The 21,811-nt window shown below is 43.7% G+C and overlaps 1 protein-coding gene across 2 annotated transcripts in view; it reads left to right on the forward strand.

Annotated features, from left to right (window-relative positions):
• The window catches only part of Prkra (protein activator of interferon induced protein kinase EIF2AK2), a 20,575-nt gene extending 4,725 nt beyond the window's left edge, over positions 1–15,850 (forward strand). For both annotated transcript variants that reach the window (XM_075984801.1, XM_075984802.1), the window contains exons 3-8: positions 1,514–1,595; positions 4,503–4,581; positions 5,721–5,838; positions 8,203–8,297; positions 14,763–14,937; positions 15,242–15,850. In XM_075984801.1, the coding sequence (XP_075840916.1) occupies positions 1,514–1,595; positions 4,503–4,581; positions 5,721–5,838; positions 8,203–8,297; positions 14,763–14,937; positions 15,242–15,399 (707 nt within the window). In that variant the 3' untranslated portion in view covers positions 15,400–15,850. The remainder of the gene's footprint in view (positions 1–1,513; positions 1,596–4,502; positions 4,582–5,720; positions 5,839–8,202; positions 8,298–14,762; positions 14,938–15,241) is intronic.
• Positions 15,851–21,811: the final 5,961 nt, after the last annotated feature.

The raw sequence follows: 21,811 nt of genomic DNA on the forward strand, positions 1-21,811 counted from the left end.
AAAAGTAGACTCAACATCTGTCCTATAGTCTTTCTTGGTTTCTTTTTAATGTCTGTACCCAACATTTTCAGAAGGCTTACCCCCAATCAAATCTGATCTTCATTAATTTTGAAGAGAACCATAACTTTTTGTTTCTAGTGGAAACAAAGGCATAACTTTTCTCCCAATGCAACATATTTTCTGATTTCCATTCTGAAGTGAAAACATTCTTAAAATATATAAGTTGGTTTAATTCAGTAGTTTCCATAATCCAATGTCTCTCAACAGATATTGTTTTTTTGTACGTTAGTATTTGAAAAATTCAAAGTCAACAACGTACCATACAGGATCCAGGCACCCTGTGTATTTCCCATCTTTACATGATTTATTAAATATTATTTTACTCTCTCTTTAAAGACTTAATTTTTTTATTTTTAAACTATTTTTTTATGACTGTCTATGTTCATTTTTAAACTATATCTGTTTAAAGGTATCCTTGGTCTGAACCACTTTGCACTGCACCTGCAGCCTCTCTGACTGCGAGACCAACCTTAAATGGCCACACCAGACACTGGGCAGCTCTGGCAGCTGGCTCCCTCCCCCTCAATTTGGTGAAAGTGGAGCCTCATGCCTGCAGGGCACCAGCCTGGAGCCTGTTGTTGTGCCCCAGCTCCAGTAGGATCATCTACATAGTCTGCTGTCATCAAGTAGTGTGCCACCTGTTGCTAGAAACCCCATTCAAGTGCTTAACAGCAGGGCCTCTTGGTACCAGAGCCTGTATACGCTACCAACAAGGAGCTGCTTGGAACTTTTTTCCAGCTTTCTCGGGCCCTATGTGGATTTACATGCCATGCGTTAGGCACCAAGTGTAATGAGTCTTCTTCTGTCCCACCAGCCAACTCCCAAATAATGACACGGAGACTTCTTATTAATTATGAAAGCTTGGCCTTAGCTTAGGCTTCTCCCACTAGCTCTTAAATTTGAATTAACCCATTTATTTTAATCTATGTTCTGTTGCATGGCTCCATGACCTCTGATCTCTACTGTTCTTCTTTAAAGTCCCACTGGCACCTCTTGTGCTCCTAGGTCTGTTTCCTCCCTCCCCTCTCTCTGCCCAGACGCCCCGCCTATACCTCCTGCCTAGCTATTGGCTATTCAGCTCTTAATTACACCAATCACAGCAATACATTTTCACACAGTTTATAAGTATCTCACAACAAAGAGCAAAATGCTAAGTTTTGTTTCTTCAGGAGGTGCGATATGATCCAGCTTATCCCTATTCTATATATAATATAGTCAATATAGAAATCATGTTTTATGTACTTATGCAGAAACCCAAATAAGTAATCCTCTTAAAAATGACTTTGAGGTGTTGGCTGTGCAGGTTGAGTGTGATAGCAATATAACTGCACGTGGTGGGGGGTGGCTTCGAGCAAGCATGCACATGGTGGCTTTGTTTCGCACTCTGACGACAGCTATGGAGCCCATGCCTCCTCACAGAGACTGAGACCTTTCTTCCCCATCTTTAACTCAGGTGAAGGGACCAGTAAGAAGCTGGCGAAGCACAGAGCTGCAGAGGCCGCCATCAACATTTTGAAAGCCAACGCAAGTATCTGGTGAGCTAAATTTCTTTGTATTCTGCAGCTCAAAATCGTCATGGCTGAGGTAAGAAGAAAAATTTTAACATGCTCGCAAAAGCAACAGAGTGAGCGGTTGGCCGTGTCTTTGCTCTAAAATCCCATATCTGTGAAAGCTTGCCGTCCATTAGAGACAATTTAAGCCTATTAAATCTGGCAGTTAGCTGCTGGTGGGAGGCTGTCGTGGACCAGGCTTTACTGGGTCATGCTGGAGTGCAATCATCATTTGTGGTAGATATTAATATTCTTAATATACAGGGTAGTTATTTTTAATTGATTTTTTTGTACACTAAAGAAAATAAGATGTAAGATGGAAAAAGGTCAGTAAAAATAGTACTTTTCTTCTTTTAAAAGATGGTCTTTTTTTTAATGCATACCTATATAAAACATAGCTGCCCTCAAATTCACTATGTAGCCCAGACTGGGCTCCAGCTAATGGTCCTCCTACCTCATCCTCTTTGATGCTAGTATTGTAGGCATATATTACTCTACCTAGTTGAAAGTACTCTTAGGAGTTCTCATTTGGGAAAAGGAGGCAAGAATGTACCTTTCCTGCATCAATGTTAAGTCGGATAGTAATCTCATACGTTTCCGAGTGGAAATGTCTGCCACTGTTAGTGCTTTTAGAAAGAGTATTGGCCTTGCAGCATTGTATAGCTCATAAATTATGTCTCTGATTTACACTGTGCCCACTGTGGAACATGGCAAGCCTTCAGTTTCCTCTCTTACACATGCCCAGAGATGCCTGGAGTTCAATCATGTGCAATCTGCCTAGCGTTGGTCAAAAGCCCAGGGGAGTTTAGGGTAGACTGGTTTTTGTTCTCCAGCCATAGTGAAACTTAGAGATTTAGGAGAATATTTAAGATCCACACAGTTGCTCTCTTTCTCAGTCACTCCAAAGCTTTGGGGTGTTTTAAAACTAGTACCATATTTACCTTTAAGATACGTGCTTGCCTCAGGCCTGCACTCACAAAGCGATGCTTACTCCTCTGTATATAAGTGACTTCTGCTGGCTTTCGAGTCACACTTCTTGTAGCACAGCTTTTGAACCCTTCCACCTGTGGGTGGTGGCCCTCCTGTGCTGTGCAGCCCAAAAGTTATCCCAGAGCGCTGGGTACATTTGTAAAACCCAACAAACAGCTTGTTGTCTCTGCGCATGGGCATTTCACTCTGTCACCGTGAAAGGCTAACAAACTTTACGATGTATTTGTGCTTCTTGACAGATAAGATGGGAATTACTAAACAGTAATCAGGCCTACAGTGGCCTGGTTTAGTACAGAGACTTTCTCACTTCTCCATCCCAATTACTTGCCTAGCTTCGGCATGCAGCATTGTAAGTGAATTCTCATCTATCCTGTCAGCCTGGGTTAAACCTGGCAGTTGGAGGAGATGGCGGTGGCAGAGCCTCACGTGTCACGACAGAAGTGACTCCCGAGTTTCCTGCATTGTGGAGCTATCAGCGTGGGGTGCAGCGTCTCCAGAACTAGGCCTTGATTTCCTCAGTAACTCGTAATTGCAAACCCCCTAGAAGAGACTGGTCTTTCCCCTGGTTAGAATCCCCACACACATGCTAAGACCACATTCATGTAGGGTGTCTACTTTATGCAAGATGCATCAGAATCTCAGAGGATTAACCTTATACCAGGTAGATAACAGAACAAATTTTTCTTGCCTAGATATCTGGATGAAAAAGCACTTATAGCCTAGATAACTGCATTGCTACAGCTAAATTTCCTGACTAATGGTTGTGCTTTTTTTTAAAGTTGTTTTCAGGAGCTGGAGGGAGGATTCAGTGGTTAAGAGTACTGACTGCTCTTTCAGAGGTCCTGAGTTTAATTCCCACTACCCTCATGGTGGCTCACAACCATCTATAACTGTAGTCCCATGAGATCTGATGCCATCATACAAAACACCCATACACATAAAGTACATAAATAAAAGTAATGTACTTTATACATGCATATGTTCATATATGCACACTATTATATATAATTTTTAAGAACCTCATGCATGCATCTATATCACTCCTGCCCCTCTTCCTGCTTCTGTCCAACCAACCCTCTTCTATAGTCCCAAATTATAGTTACATGCACTCTTCCTGAAACTGTTTTTAGATTTATATATTTTTATTTTGTGTGTATGAGTATTTTGTTTGTATGTATGTATGTGTACTACATCTGTGCCTGGTGCCCACAGTAGACAAAAAAAGGTGTTTGATCCCCTAAATTGAAGTTATGGATGGTTGTTAGCCATCCTGACCCTACGGGAACTGGGAACCAAACTCAAGTTCTCTGTAAGAGTGGCAAGCGTTTTGATCCACAGTCCTCCACATGTACATTTTAAATATTTTTATTGAGTCGGTTATGTACAAAGCTTATGTAAGTAAGAAATGCGTAGGCCCTATCACCCATTAGTGTTCAATGTGAGTCAGAAAGAATTAGGAGAGGAATGGATATACTGAAGGCAACAGTGGATAATTTATGATCAAACAACTTTTTAAAGAGCCAGATTAAGATTTTTTTAAATATAGAACTCGGACTTGCTATATTTAAGGCTGGCTTTGACCTCCTGATCCCCCTGCCTCTGCCTCCAGAATGGTGAGATTATAGGCATGTGCCACCGACTTTGGTGGTACAGTGTTTCAGGAAGAACGAGAGATCATGATCCATTGAGGTCCATTGAGTCGACGTCTGGAAATGATACCTGACCTAGCTCTTAGATGATGGGTCAATCAGATTCCCAAAGGAGTCAGCGTGAGGGGCATTCAGTCCATGTAGGAGGAATGGGGAGCTTAGGCAGAGGAGTTTGAGTGGAGAATACATTGTCATCTACTTAGTAACTCAGAGGAAATTGCTTTATTTAATAACACCTTTAAATAATGTTTAGTTTTGCAGTTCCTGACCCCTTAATGCCTGATCCATCCAAACAGCCAAAGAACCAGCTGAATCCAATCGGCTCGTTACAGGTAGGTTAGTTTCCCATACTGTTTGTCTACTGACTGGTGTAATGAGTTTGTACTATCACAGAGACCAAGACAAATGGGTTTAAATATAATGGGGGGAATATGAGCATTTTCTCTTTCATTCTTTGTGTGTGTGTGTGTGTGTGTGTGTGTGTGTGTGTGTGTGTGTGTGTGTGAGAGAGAGAGAGAGAGAGAGAGAGAGAGAGAGATATCTTGAGACAGGGTCTCTCTATGTGACTGTGGTATCCTGGAACTCACTCTGTAGACCAGGCTGGCCTTGAACTCACAGAACTCCACCTGCCTCTGACTCCCGAGTGCTGAGATTAATGGTGGCATATGTCATTAGGCCCCAGCAATGAGTATTTTGTTTTTGTTTTTTTATATTGCATAATGCTTTATTAACCTTGAATTTTCTTAATGCTAATGAGGAAAGAACAGCAGCTGCAGAGAGACATTGGACAGTAGACAAAACGAGTATTTTGTTTCTTAAGCAGTGATCATTGCATTGTCCATAGCTAGTTTGAGATTATTCTCTTATTAACTTGCTTTTGGACTCTCTTCCTGTTCAGTATTTGCCTTGTTTAATGGAATCGTCACTCGGTATAAACAGGCCTTGGTGTAACAGGGTAGAGTGTTAATACCTGACTTTGCCAAAAGGTCAAGCAGTTGGGTAGCGAGTTTATGCTTTAAGATTATGGCATTTTTCACTGCTCTTGGAAAAGAAAAACAAAATGAGACAAAACAAAAAACCCTCTTTCTGCTTCTGTTGAGACAGAACCATGGCTGTGTAACTAAGTTCGAGAGGAGAGAGGTAGCCACGTAATTGCTTAATTCTAGCAAAAAGGGAAAGAAAACCATAAATGTAGTCTGCCTTCCTCAGTGAACTCAGGCATCAGCTCACTATGGCACAACAGAAAAGTACCGCCCATGGTACCAAACTGCTTTGGTTTGGGCATTGGATAGAGAAATATAAGATGTGGGATCGCCTATGGGGATATCAGGGCGTTCCTCCAGGTTCTGTTGGCCAGTACCATGCTTCTTGTCAAGCACATGACCAGAACCAGGATCAAAAAGAAATATCATTTGTGTGACTGAGCCGTCGAATAGTTAAAGTTGCTATCATAACCTGATTGATTTTACAGGAACTGGCTATTCACCATGGCTGGCGACTTCCTGAATATACCCTTTCCCAGGAAGGAGGCCCTGCTCATAAGAGAGAATACACCACTATTTGCCGGCTAGAGTCATTCATGGAAACAGGTACTTGATCCTTACAATCAGAGGCATTTGAGATATTTCCAGATGGTGAATTGCTATAGAAATTTCTATCATGTGGCTTTGTGAATATTGATGTCTCTTTTCTACTATCTTTGCCTTTCCGAGAATAGCTATGTTTCTGAATTTGATGTTTCTAAAATGAGACTGTAGCTGAAAAGACAGGCTAATTGTAGGCTCTATGCCTTAAGTAGTTTTCACTGGACTAGAAAGATGGGGTGAGGAATGAGAGACTAAACGGCGAAAAACATTGTGGTGAGCTAGTGAGGGTGTTTATCTTAATGATAGCATGTTTGGTTGGCATGTGTGAGGTCCTAGTTCCAGTCCCCGAAATCATAAAATATAAAGAATAATGTCATAAATTACAAGGAGATAGCAGAGGTTGTCCTTTTTAATTGCAGCAAATTTTGATTTATAAAGGACATAAGCTCTGAGGAAAAAACAGTCCCTTTAAAAAGTACTAGTGAGAATTCCCGTGTTAACTTCTCTGGCCTGTTGGTAACTTCTAAAGTAGATTAAAATGGGATTGCAGGAACGATGTGTGCAGAGCAGTGGTAGAAGGCTTACCTAGCCCAAATGAGGCCCTGGGTCCTGTCCCCAGCACTACACAGATGAGACCTTAGCTGGAGATTAGACACAATAGGCCAGTGTTTTCTCCTAAGTGGTAGTGTGGGCCAGTGCGGCTTCTGTTCTTCCTGGAGTCCTTGGTTTAAAGGGTTAAGCAAACTTCGTAATCTCCTTGGGTTTCTGATTGATTTATTAATTGTTTAGTGGTATTGGATATTTAACATGCACCTGTCATGCGCTAGGCAAGTGTTCTGTGACTGACATATCTCCAGTTGTTTTGCGTTTTTGTTTTTGAGACAGGGTCTCTCTCTATTATGTAGCACTGGCTGCTCTAGAACTCAATTTGTAGACCAGGCTGACCTTGAATTTACTGAGATCCAGCTGCCTCTGCCTCCCAAGTGCTGGGATCAAAGGTGTGAACTATTATCATGTCTGGCTAGCCTCAGTTTTTAAATCTATAAAACTAAAATATAGAAGTAGATTTTTTTTTCAAGACAGGGTTTCTCTGTAACTTTGGAGCCTGTCCTGGAAGACCAGGCTGCCTCTGCCTCCCGAGTGCTGGAATTAAAGGAGTGAGTCATCACCACCCAGCCTAAAAGTAGATTTTTAACCTTTCAACCCCAGTATCTCCTATACCCTTATTAATGTTTTTTTTTTTAATTCACATATCGTCTTTTATAAGTTGGCAACTAGATGATAAACAAGAAATTAGAGTTAGGGGCTAAGGGAGTTTACTGGCCTTTGAGATTGTATCATGGGATGAAAGCAGAGGGGTCCGGTTCACAGGCACCGAGAGCCATCTGGTCAACTCAACCACAAAGATTCTGTAATAAGTAGGAAAAGTAACTGCCCACTCCTCATAGACTGGGTAGAACCATGCTCTTTTTAGGCAAATATTCAGTGAAAAAAAAGAAGCAACACTTGACCATTTAAAAATTAAGAGTTAGGGCTTATAATTTATGTATATTTGATAAATCTAGTTGGTCAGAATTAAACCACACATGATTCATGTGCTAGATCTAAGGACTCACTTTGTGGTATTGGGCTGGGGGTATTGGGCTGGGGGTATTGGGCTGGGGGAATGGCTTAGTGGGTCCACTGTTCGCTGCACACACATGAGCCTGAGCTGGAATCCTCAGCACCCACTTGATGGCCAGGGGGCACAGAATGAGGCACATAGATTCCCTGGGGCAAGCTGGCCAGCTGGTGCCACTGAATAGCGAGCTCCAGGTCCAGGGAAAGATGCTGTTTGAAAAAAGAAATAATAAAACAACAACAAAAAGTAACAGAGATGAAAAGCAGCAGAGGGAGACATCCAACGTTGACCTCTGGCCTCTCTGGGCACCAACATGAGTGGGCCCAGCCACACACAGATGTCTTCACATGTACACATCACACACACACACAGATATTGTCAAAAATAATTAATGGTTGTTTGAGGGCTAGTGATACAGCTTAATGATAGAGCACTTACCTAGCATATATAGGCCCCTGGCTTTCACTCTCGTGTGTGTGTGTGTGTGTGTGTGTGTGTGTGTGTGTGTATATTTTAGTATGGCAGCTAAGCGGTGGCAGACTTAATAAAGGTGAACACAGGACTTTGAATGTAGGGTATATTGAGATATATCTATACTATATATTATAACAAATAAAGGTGTTAATGCAATAAGAAAATTCTGGTCCGGTGTATGAAAATCCTGAGGTATTCACTAATAAAACACTTGGTCATATTCTGTGAACATTAACTTCTAAATCTACTGTTTCTTTCTTTCTTTTACCTAGGAAAGGGAGCATCCAAAAAACAAGCCAAGAGAAATGCTGCTGAGAAATTTCTTGCCAAATTTAGTAATATTTCTCCAGAGAACCACATTTCTCTAGTAAGTAATAACCAGGCAATTGGATTCTATTATGACTGAGCATCTCCGACTACAGGAAACGTCCCTTCATTTCTTGTGTGAACATTTCAGAGTTGCCATCTTTGGCTATATAAAGCAGTCGACTCTGCTTTGTCGACTTACATGTGACTCCAATTTTTGTTGCCTCCTGGATTGGGCTAGAGTTGGTTCAGGTAAGAGGGCCTGGGAGACACAGTAGATTCAGAGTCTCAGGATGGGGTCTGAAAACGAGAGCTCAGCCAAGAGTGTGGCACAGTGGATCACTTTGGACTCAGCATGTACGAGGGTCAGAGAGGCAAAGTCACGGACGGTGGACCAACGGTGCTGCTTTCTATAGCCGTTCCTTGGCTTGCTTATCATCTGTCCACTTCATGATCATTTGGTGAGCTTGCACTGTGTCGGCATGCAGCTGGCTTCTGCCTCTAACTAGTTTGACAGCTGACTGAAAGACAGTATGCTATAGATAGTCCAGGTGGAGGGTGGGACAAGAACATGGAAGAAGGCATCTAGCCAAGACTAGGGTTTCAGAACGGTCTCCAGGAGGAAGTGACGTCTAAGCTGAGACATGGGATGAAAGTAGGCCAGGTAAATTTCCAAGCGAAGATGGCAGCCGCAAAGTCCCCCGAGTAAAAAGCCATATATAGTCAAAGAATTGTTAGCAGTTGGTAAGTCCAGATCATGGTGGCAGAGGAGGGAATTCTCAAAGAGTGAGCCCAGGCAGGCAAAGAGAGATCATGTCTTAAATCGACTGACTAAAGAGATTACCATTCATACTGAAGGTAGTGCCAAGTCATTAACAAATTTTATCTTGGCAGGAAAAAAAGATCTAATTTGTTTGTTAGAAAGGAAATCACTTAGTTGGATTATGGGGAGTAAATGAATATGAGGGCCAGAGAGACCCCTAGAGTGGTATTATAGAAAACAGATGCAATAAGATAACATAAGCTAAGGTAAAGGCACAGGAAGTGGAGAGAAGTGAGTATATTTTAAAATGAGTTTTAGAGGAGCTGGGGAGATGGCTCAGTGGCTAAGAGCATCCAGGTTCAGTACCCCGCACCTACACGGTGGCTCAACGGCAGAAGCATCCTCACAGAACTTATGGCTCACTTATAGGGAAAAAGAGAAGCAATCTCTTCAAATAGATGCTTAAAAGATAATTGTAGCAGTCATAACTGATAAAAACAAAATCCAAAAAAATATTAAAATAATGGTTACATGTCTGCATTACAATCGTCTCATTAAAATAGAAGATAAAACAGGACATCAAGTAAGAGGCTTTATTTGACCTTGTTCTAGAAATATCAAGAACACGATTAGATGACAGGAAGTAGAGTAAAACTGGAAACAAGAAAGGGTGAGCCAGAAGTGTTTGCTAGATGCAAATAATCCGGTTCTAATTCTGCAAACCCCTGGAGAGCTGGGTACAGTGGCGCACTGGGAGGTGGATGCAAGAAGATCCCAAGTTCAAAGCTTCCTTTGGCTAAATAACAAGTTGAAGGCATCTCTGACTACAGGAGACTTTGACTCAAAAGCAAAACACCTACTGGAAACAGTAACAGAATGTTTCAAGGTAACTGATCATTAAAATAGTGTACGAAATCAGTAGTTTTCACATTCTTTAGTCTTAGGAAAGTAACACTAGAGTATTAAAAAGAGAAGGTTAAATTTATTGTTTTGGGGAAAGCAATTGAAGGTGAGGAGAGGGTGAGGCAAGAGGCTGTCTTTTCCTACTGTGGACTTTGGAATGTTTTTGTCTATGAGTAGATGTACGTAGGCTACCAAAATCCTAAGAGCTTGGGGGATGGCTGAGTCTGTTAAATGCTTGTCATGCCACCAGAAGGACTAAGTTCAGAAATGTGGTACTTCTATAAAGCCAGCCACAGTGGCCTGTGATCCCAGTGCTGGGAAGACGGACACAAGAGGACTCCCGAGGCTTGCAGGTCAGCCAGTCCAGATGCATCTGTGTGCTCCAGGCTCAGGGAGAGACCCCGACTCAAACAATAAGGTGGAGAATGTTGACACACTTGGAGGCACATTCTCACACATACCACGTGCACACATATACCACACCACACACAACCACGTGCACACATACCACGTGCACACATATACCACACCACACACAGGTGGAGGCACATTCTCACACATACCACGTGCACACATATACCACACCACACACAACCACGTGCACACATATACCACACCACACACAGCCACGTGCACACATATACCACACCACACACAACCACGTGCACACATATACCACACCACACACAACCACGTGCACACATATACCACACACAACCACGTGCACACATATACCACACCACACACAGCCACGTGCACACATATACCACACCACACACAACCACGTGCACACATATACCACACCACACACAGCCACGTGCACACATACCACACACAACCACGTGCACACATATACCACACCACACACAACCACGTGCACACATATACCACACCACACACAACCACGTGCACACATATACCACACCACACACAACCACGTGCACACATACCACACCACACACAGCCACGTGCACACATATACCACACCACACACAGCCACGTGCACACATATACCATACCACACACAACCACGTGCACACATATACCACACCACACACAGCCACGTGCACACATATACCACACCACACACAACCACGTGCACACATATACCACACCACACACAACCACGTGCACACATATACCACACCACACACAGCCACGTGCACACATATACCACACCACACACAACCACGTGCACACATATACCACACCACACACAACCACGTGCACACATATACCACACCACACACAGCCACGTGCACACATATACCACACCACACACAACCACGTGCACACATATACCACACCACACACAGCCACGTGCACACATATACCACACCACACACAACCACGTGCACACATATACCACACACAACCACGTACACACATATACCACACCACACACAGCCACGTGCACACATATACCACACCACACACAACCACGTGCACACATATACCACACCACACACAACCACGTGCACACATATACCACACCACACACAACCACGTGCACACATATACCACACCACACACAACCACGTGCACACATATACCACACCACACACAGCCACGTGCACACATATACCACACCACACACAACCACGTGCACACATATACCACACCACACACAACCACGTGCACACATATACCACACCACACACAACCACGTGCACACATATACCACACCACACACAACCACGTACACACATACCACACCACACACAACCACGTGCACACATATACCACACCACACACAGCCACGTGCACACATATACTATACCACACACAACCACATGCACACATATACCACACCACACACAACCACGTGCACACATATACCACACCACACACAACCACGTGCACACATATACCACACACAACCACGTACACACATATACCACACCACACACAGCCACGTGCACACATATACCACACCACACACAACCACGTGCACACATATACCACACACAACCACGTACACACATATACCACACCACACACAGCCACGTGCACACATATACCACACCACACACAACCACGTGCACACATATACCACACCACACACAGCCACGTGCACACATATACCACACCACACACAACCACGTGCACACATATACCACACCACACACAGCCACGTGCACACATATACCACACCACACACATACCACGTGCACACATATACCACACCACACACAACCACGTACACACATATACCACACCACACACAGCCACGTGCACACATATACCACACCACACACAGCCACGTGCACACATATACCACACCACACACAGCCACGTGCACACATATACCACACCACACACAGCCACGTGCACACATATACCACACCACACACAGCCACGTGCACACATATACCACACCACACACAACCACGTGCACACATATACCACACCACACACAGCCACGTGCACACATATACCACACCACACACAGCCACGTGCACACATATACCACACCACACACAACCACGTGCACACATATACCACACACAACCACGTACACACATATACCACACCACACACAGCCACGTGCACACATATACCACACCACACACAACCACGTGCACACATACCACATGCACACACAACCACGTGCACACATACCACACACAACCACGTGCACACATATACCACACCACACACAACCACGTGCACACATATACCACACCACACACAACCACGTGCACACATATACCACACCACACACAACCACGTGCACACATATACTATACCACACACAACCACGTGCACACATATACCATACCACACACAACCACGTGCACACATATACCATACCACACACAACCACGTGCACACATATACCACACCACACACAACCACGTGCACACATATACCACACCACACACAACCACGTGCACACATATACCACACACAACCACGTGCACACATATACCACACACAACCACGTGCACACATATACCACACCACACACAACCACGTGCACACATATACCACACCACACACAACCACGTGCACACATATACCACACACAACCACGTGCACACATATACCACACCACACACAACACACACACACCAAAACAAAATTTGACACTTTCCGAAAAAATAGAAAATCTATTCTGGAAAAAAAAAAGTATACTAGAAAAAAGTCAATAATATTCTTATTTATAAAGTAATAGCTAAAGTGTAAAAAAATCCATGAAATCCATTTTCAATATTAAAATCAGAGCGTTATGTTGAGGTAAACTGGAATAGAAAAAAACTGGATCACATAGGAACACTTAAAAACCCTCCTGAAGAATATAATAAAAATTAGATTATTGTGGCCTTATTTCTTTTCACACGGACACTTGATATAGTAAATATATAAAAATGTAAGTTGTCTTACTCTAAATCTTCCAGACTTCAGTTTGGAACTCACAAGGATTTTACTAGGCTTATCTGGAAAAAATCAAAAGGCAAATCCTTGAACAGAGCCAAGAGCTCTAGAAAGCAAGAATTTGAAGTGGGCTAGGGTGCTTGCCTTCCCAGAGAATAAAGCAAACAGTGAAACTGTAAAACACGGGGTGCTGGTAGGAGAGCAGAATGGAACTCAGGAGCAGGTGCAAGTGCACAGACACCTATGATGATGGCAGTGGTTTCAGAGCAGTTAGGAAAGGGATGGCTCAGCTGTGAGGCAGACAGCTGAAAGCCCTGTGTGAGGGTGCCAGATAGGGTCTTTGTTTTTGTTTTTGTTTTTTTTTTTGTTTTTCGAGACAGGGTTTCTCTGTGGTTTTGGAGCCTGTCCTGGAACTACCTCTTGTAGACCAGGCTGGTCTCGAACTCACAAAGATCCGCCTGCCTCTGCCTCCCACGGGCTGGGATTAAAGGCGTGCGCCACCACCGCCCGGCCAGATAGGGTCTTTGTATGTATGTCGTCATGTACGTCAATTGCTTATCCCTGTACCAACATAAGTCCCAGACAGATCAAGGACTGAGCATAAATACAACTGTAAGTATTAGAAAACATGATATCTTTTCGAAAAAATCTTAGGCATGGAAAGGTTTTAATTATAACTTAAAATCTAGAATCGAAAACAAATGAATTTGGCTAGAATCTACAGTACAACCAAAATTCTGTAAATAAAAGCAATATAACTAAAACAAGAAAGAAGTCAGTGTTCATACATATAAAGTGCATGCACATAAATTTAAAAAAAATCCCAGTAGGAAATTACAAAAGAAAGAAAAGAAAAATATTCAGTTTATTCATGCAAAATAAGATATTTTTACCTTTTAAGTTAGTAAAAGCTACAGTGTTTAATAACTAACTGGTATTAGCAAGAGTGTGAAAATACAAGCTCCGTCAGTTGGTGGGTTTGTGAATTAGTTCTGAAATCGAACAGGAAGTATTTCTTACATTTATTTGGGTATGGGGGGGCAAATGAGAGGGCAGCTTGCTGGAAGAGCCGGCTCTCTTCCTTTGCCATATGGGTCTGAGGGATCAAACTCAGGCATCAGACTTAGCATCAAGAGTCCTCACCTGCTGCTATCAAGAGTCTTCATCTGCTGAGCCATCTTTCTGGCCCAAGTTGGAAGAACTTATCAAAATAAAAGCCTTTCTTTTGGCAGTATCTCTCCTAGACCTAATGCTGGAAAGAAACAAGCCTGGGTCCCCTGGAAAAGCAGCCTGTGCTCTAAGCCCTGGGTCCCCTGGAAAAGCAGCCCGTGCTCTTAGCCCTGGGTCCCCTGGAAAAGCAGCCCGTGCTCTTAGCCCTGGGCTGTCTCTCCAGCTCCTAACCAGTACTTTCAGTTACACTGGCGCTGATGCTGGGGATAGGGGCAGATAGTAAGCTGAATCTCCTTCATCTCTGCTTTTTAGACAAATATGGTCGGACATTCCCTAGGATGTACTTGGCATTCATTGAGGAATTCCCCTGGTGAAAAGATCAACTTACTAAAAAGAAGCCTCCTCAGTCTCCCGAACACAGACTACATCCAGCTTCTGAGTGAGATTGCCAAGGAGCAAGGCTTTACCATAACGTATCTGGACATAGGTATGGTCTCTTGTTTATCCTGACTTGTTTTGTTTTGTTCCTTTTTGTTTTATTGTTGGTTTGGAGACAGGCCTTTAATCCCAGCACTCAGACGCAGAGGTAGGCAGATCTCTGTGAGTTCGAGGCCAGCCTGGTCTATAAGAGCTAGTTCCAGGACAGACTCCAGAGCTACAGAGAAACTTGTCTTGAAAAACCAGAAATTTAAAAAAAAAAACAACAACAACAACAACAAAAAAACCTTTTCTAAAGGATTTGCTTTACGCACACCCAGCACTGACTGTCATGGTTACATGTGTCGTTACAGAGGAACTGAGTGCCAACGGACAGTATCAGTGTCTCGCAGAACTGTCCACCAGTCCCATCACCGTGTGTCACGGCTCAGGCATCTCCTGCAGCAATGCACAGAGCGACGCCGCGCACAATGCTCTGCAGTATTTAAAGATAATAGCAGAAAGGAAGTAGGAGCGGGCAGCTGAGCTCTGCAGCCGCGCCTCCGTCCCCCTCGCACCTCTTCCCAGTGGCACATTTACTGCGATACACGTTGAGCGTCCTGTCCTGTCCGCGTCTCTTCGGGGTCCGTCGGCCTTCCAGATCCAATTGTCTCCTGGTAGTTGCTGTTCAGCTCTTTTTAATGGCTTCAACTTTGTACCGGTATGTTGTATTTATAAACTTTGTACACACGGCTGAATGCAGCACCCCTTTTACAAGCTCAGGCTCGCTGGATGAACCTGCGTGTTTGACCGACCATGAGGCGGTAAAGTCCTGCGAGCAATAGTCTCGCTGATGCTGAAACTCCCTTTGGGGGCGAGGCTTTGTGACGTGAATCCTGCTTTAGACTAGAGTGTTGAGGCTTGTGTTGAATGTCACTGCTGAATTTCAGGGAACATGGCTGAATAAAGAGCTGTTCTTACAACGGGGGCTCCGCTCATTTTATTAAATAGCTACTTATTTGATCGTAGCTTTCTTCTTTGTAGGTGAACGCTCTGATGGACATTTTCGTTTGGATGGCTTGTTATCTGCATGCCGCTAGCTTACTGCAGAAATTCAAAGGTAAAATTCTGTAGCTGAAGGACGATCCACAGGTATCTGTGGGCATCACTGTTTGATTTTTGCAATCAATCCTAATCCTATGCAACACTGTGTTTTTTCTTGACACAACCATTTGTTGGTGAGTTAGTGGTTTGAAAAAGGGTTACTACAGAAATGATGACAACAGAAACGTTTCCAATTCATTCGATTCCTTTACCAGAATATTTCAAAGACTTGACTTGATTTAAAGGTTAGAAAAAGAGCAGGAGATGGCTCAGTGGGTCAAGGGGCTCGCTGCTAACCTTGACAGCTTGCTGATTCTCAGAACCACCTGGAGGAAGGAGAGAGCTGACTCCCACGCGTGGTTCTCTGACCTCCGCAGGTGTGCTATGACACACACATGCAATCAATCAATACACAAGTGTCAAAATACATGCATTTGAAAAGTTGTGGGGAAAGGCTGGAAAAGGTTAGATACTTTTATTTTTATTTTATTTATTTTTTTATTTTTTCGAGACAGGGTTTCTCTGTGGTTTTGGAGCCTGTCCTGGCACTAGCTCTTGTAGACCAGGCTGGCCTCGAACTCACAGAGATCCGCCTGCCTCTGCCTCCCTAGTGCTGGGATTAAAAGCATGTGCCACCACCGCCGGGCAAGGTTAGATTCTTAAATGCACGATGACCTAGCCCCTTTTGGGAGCGTGGCTGATCTTCTATGAGACGTCTCCATGCTTGTCCTAGCTGGACACAGCCACCAGTCAGTCATCCTTTCTAGGCAGCCTGCGTTCAAAGAGTCACCGTACTGCCCACATTGAGATGATCACAATGCTTATCTCAGTTCCAGAGTTCCCATACGCAGGGACAGTTTACTCTGCCTTGTGGGTATTTTGTGGGTGGTTTGGATTTGAATTTGGTGTTTTTTTTTTTTTTTTTTAAACAGCACCACTACATAGCCCTAGCAATCCTGGAACTCACTATGTAGATCAAGCTGACTTTGAACTCCAGAGATCCTCCTGTCTCTGCCTCCCAAGAGCTAGAATTAAAGGCCTGTGCCACTGCACCCGGCCAGAGGCTGCCTTTGTGTTTGCGCTATCCCCACTTCTCCCTCTGCCCCACGGGCCTTCCTTTCCTGCCAGAGCTAGCAGCCCCTAATCTATCCTCTGATTTCAACTCCAATTTGCTTCTCAGGAAGCCCAAGCTGTGATGCTTGAAGAAGTGGCAAAGAAAGGAGAGCCAGTGGGATTTTGCACCTTCTTCTGCCTCCTGGCTTACAGGATGGGAGCCCCACTCGGTGGTGGAAAACAGAGCCCACAGCCCCTAGGATGCTGGGGTAGCACATTTATTACAACTTCAGGCAGTAAGCTGAGCTGCCCAGCTTCTGTTTCAGATGACTGAGAAATACGGAAGCAACCAGCACTTAAGGATGGAAGAATTGGCCAGCTATTGCTAATCGCTGTTGCAGACTTGAAAATAAGGGTGATTTAATGGCCGAGTCAACATCCCTAACCAAAAGAGAAAAGAGTTGCTTTAGCTCAGGGTTTGAGAGTGTTCAGTTTCGTACATTAGAACATTTGGACCCTTTGCTGTGGACTTGAGATGAAGTGTAATGGGGCAGTAGGAGCCAGTAGCACCCGATAGAGGCCAGGAAGGAGAGAAAAGGGCTTCAAAGAGACAAGTGCCAGCGTACCTCAAAGGCACAGTCCCGGGGACCCACTTCCTCTGCCTAGGTCCACCTTTCATTCCCCCCAATAGTCTACTCAAATTTTTAACTCATTAGTACATTAAATTAGTACATTTGGTTATACCCTTCATGGCTTCATTGTCCCTGGAACATCGGACACACCCAGAAGGCTTTACTCACCAATATATTGTTTTCAATCCAGCCAAGTTGACAAAAACAACCATCATAACTGGTCATTCAGAGCTCTGTGTGAAAGCCAAAAGACCTTCCTGGAGGCCTAGGACCAGGCCTAGGACTGAATGGTAAGAACGGCAGGAGTTCAAAGAATTGAAAACTAGCTGGTTAGGTCTGCAGAAGCCATGACCTCTTTTTGGGGGAAAAAAAATGATTCCTTGGCCTCTGTGTCAAGACATATCATCATAATAAAGACCAAGTGGGAGATTTAGAAACTGATAACAAGATACTAACAAGAACCAACATTGCCTTCTATCGTCTCTGAAGGCGTGTCATATGTTTGTGCCTGTGCAAATGCATATATGCACACATGCGTGTGGGGGCTCAGGTCCATGTCAAGGGTTCTCTCTCACTGCTCTCCGTTTTATGCATTGACAATAGGGTTCCCGTCTACCTGGAGCTCATTGGTTCAACCAGGCTGGCTGGCCAGGGAGCCCCTGGAATGTGCCTGTTGCAGTCACCCCAGCACTGGGGTCACAGACGTGGGCTGCCTTGCCACTTGCACTCTAAATAAATGAAAACTTCATAAAAAAAATGCCTCAAATATTTCTCCAAGACTGTTGGAAAGCCACCTTATTTGTGAGTTCCGAGGATCTGAATTCAGGTGCTCATGCATGCAGGGCAAGTACTTTAATGGACTGAGCCATCTTTTCTGTTGATGACATCTTGAAAGAATTCAGGGGGCTGGAGAGATGGCTCAGTGGTTAAGAGCACTGGCTGTTCTTCCCGAAGTCATGAGTTCAATTCCCAGCAACCCCATGGTGGCTCAGAACCATCTGTAGTGAGATCTGGTGCCCTTTTCTGGTGTGTAGGCATACATGGAGTCAGAATGCTGTATACATAATAAATAAATAAATCTTTTTTTTTTAAGAATTCAGCTGGCATGGTTTAAATCACACATTCATTTAATCCAATCTGGAGCCTACATCCAAGTCACTCACCCTTCTTTGGGCATCCTGCATCCAGCACAATAAAGTCTTGGACTTTTGGTTTTAATTTGATTTAATTCAGAAGGAATGATCAGCCTCTGAATTGACCATGAGATCTTTGTAGGCTGCGGCCAAACCCTCCTCTCCTGTCTTCTCTCACAGTCTGCTCCCTAGGAGTCCAAGCTAAGATACAGAATGTATAGCTGAGTGGGAACAGATGATAGGAAAAAATCATATAAATCATATGAAATTACAAATCTGCGTTATGCAGGGTTCTATTTAGAGCACGGAACCATCTTTGCTTTATTGCAATTTCTAAAGAAAGTTATGATTTTGTAGCTAGTTCTTCTGTAACTCTTTGTTGGCTGCATTTTATAGATTTGTATGTGCATTTAGAAAAAGTTCCTTAGGACCTGAAAGGTGCTCAGACTAAAGCCACTTCCTGTGTAAGCCTGACGACTCGAGCTCAGTCCCCAGATCCCATAGTGGAAGGAGAGAACCAAGGACTCCCAAAATGTGTCCTTTGACCTTTGCTTGCATGCATTACACCAACATGCTCTCTCTCTCTCGCTCTCTCTCTCTCAACAAATGAGTAAATATTTTGTAAAAGATTCCTCTTAACATTTTCCAAAGACTAGCTATGTTAGAAATAAAATTTACCCTTGAAGGCAAAGTCCACTGTTAGTAGTACTAAATCCACACTGGAACTATATCAGAGTTCAGAGACATTCAAAATGATAAAGGGGTCGGCACCCTGATAAAAGTTCTAAAATGGATAGACTTCACACCTGAGGGTTCAGTGTTGGGATCAAACAGCAGCTCTTATAAATTGGAGAAATGGAATTTGTTTTGATGCTCTGAAGTTGTGGTGACCCTGAAAATAAACTTTTGGAAATGATCAAGAATGTCATTTACCCTGACGATTTTACTGGCTTGACAACCTACTAGGAATTATTCAGACAGCAGGTTATATCTTTGTTATGCCATCGTTAATAAAGCCATTGATAGATTTGTATTGCCCTTCAATGTGTACCATATGCAGTTATGCACAGTAAATTCTCGATGATGAGGAGGACCAGCTATATTACTGGTCCCGGTCCCTGTGTTTCCTTTTTATCATTAGAATGGATTTTACCCTATTGAAACATAGCTCACTTGTGGAGGCCTAAAAATGTGAGCCTATTCTACCCTGTCTGAAGGTCAGAGAGTCTGAGGGTGCTCACAGTTGCTGACCACAACTCTGGCTACACACCCTGACCTAGGGTGTGGTTACTCGGTGTTTTGGACATTAAGATGGCCCATAGAGGTGTGTCCTCTCCACCCTGACCTGGGGTGTGGTTACTCGGTGTTTTGGACATTAAGATGGCCCATAGAGGTGTGTCCTCTCCACCCTGACCTAGGGTGTGGTTACTCGGTGTTTTGGACATTAAGATGGCCCATAGGGCTAGATTCACTTCACCCTGACCAAAGGTCAGAGAATTCAAGCACACTTTTGCTTCTTCTTTTGAATTAGGAGGTTTGACCTAGGGAGGGAGGGCTGCCTTCAGGATACTTGGTTTACTGCGTAAACAACAGAATGTTTTTCTCGAGAATTAATGACTTGATATCTGAAGTATTGAAACAAGTAACTGTTCTAGTTGTCCTTTTTTTGCTGTGGGACAATGGTCTATACCCTGTCACTTGTATTATAAATAAACACTGATTGGCTAGTAGCCAGGCAGGAAGTAGAGATGGGGCAAGGAGAACAGGAGAATTCTGGGAAGAGGAAAGATTCAGTCTGCAGTTTTCATCCAGACGCAGAGGAAGCAAGATGTGAAGGAAGCCTTGCTGGAAAAGGTACCAAGCCACGTGGCTAACACAGACAAGAATTATGGGCTAATATAAGTTTTAAGAGTTAATAAGAAGCTGGAGCTAATAGGCTAACCAGTTTATAGTTACTGTAGACCTCTGTGGGTTTTTGGGGGGACTGAACAGCTACAAGGACCTAGTGGAACAGAAATCCAAGTTGATACTTTGTATCATGCTAAAGCAGTCTTTGGCTGTCTTCCCTCTTTTGTATTGGGGTGTACACGTGTATGGAAGACAAACGAGGGTGAACTCAGCATTTAGCATTTGCCGAGTTGCCCTCCCATTACTAGCCTATGTCGCTGTGATTCTTAGCTCTGTTCCTCCTACCTAACATTTTCTAATCCTCACGTTCCTACCCTGGAACCTGCCTGGCTAGGATCGCAACAGAAGTCACCCCAAAAAGGTGGTTCCCCACACTCACTGTAAAACCGCCTGCAGCGCCGCCATGGGAACAGGAGCTTCATGCATCTCATATTTACCAAGCCTTGTGGGGCAGGGGCAGGGTGTGCAACAGTAAGCCACACAGAGTGGGGGCGTGTCTGACTTGCACTGTCTAGATTAGTGCTAACACACTGTGCGACACAAGAACATTTCACAGAGTGCATTCCCTTCGTGAATGCAAAGGACCTCAGAGGATGAGGAAGTTACAACCACATTTTTTCTGAAGTATGTGTTGTTCAGCGGTTCTATAAGGATTTGAAAGTCAAGCATGCATCTTTACAGTTGTAATCACTAGTGTACAGATATAGACTTAGTTCTTCTTAATGCATGTTGTGTCATATGTTCCCACATACCAAACTCATATGCTATAATGGTGCTATAAGCGTGAGAAGGATTCCATCTTTTCTGAGTTTTACATTTGAGCCCCAGTTAGCAAAGTCTTTGGTCATAGGAACTTCTACCTATTGGCCACTAGGGGGAGATATACCAGTCCATGGTCTTTCCCCAGCTTCTGAATTCACTGTGCCTAACCATTTTATACAACCTGTGATCCCAGGGACTAGACTTGGTGACCCATACCTTTAATCCCAGCATTTGGGGGCAGATGTCTATGAGTTCAAGGCCAACCTTGTTTATATAGCAAGTTCTGGGACAGCAGGGTTAGAGAGAGAACCTGTCTCAACAAAACAAAAATAGCTAATATACCCACAGGTGT

This window comes from Microtus pennsylvanicus, chromosome 9 (genome assembly GCF_037038515.1).
Source record: "Microtus pennsylvanicus isolate mMicPen1 chromosome 9, mMicPen1.hap1, whole genome shotgun sequence".
Lineage (NCBI taxonomy): Eukaryota > Metazoa > Chordata > Mammalia > Rodentia > Cricetidae > Microtus > Microtus pennsylvanicus.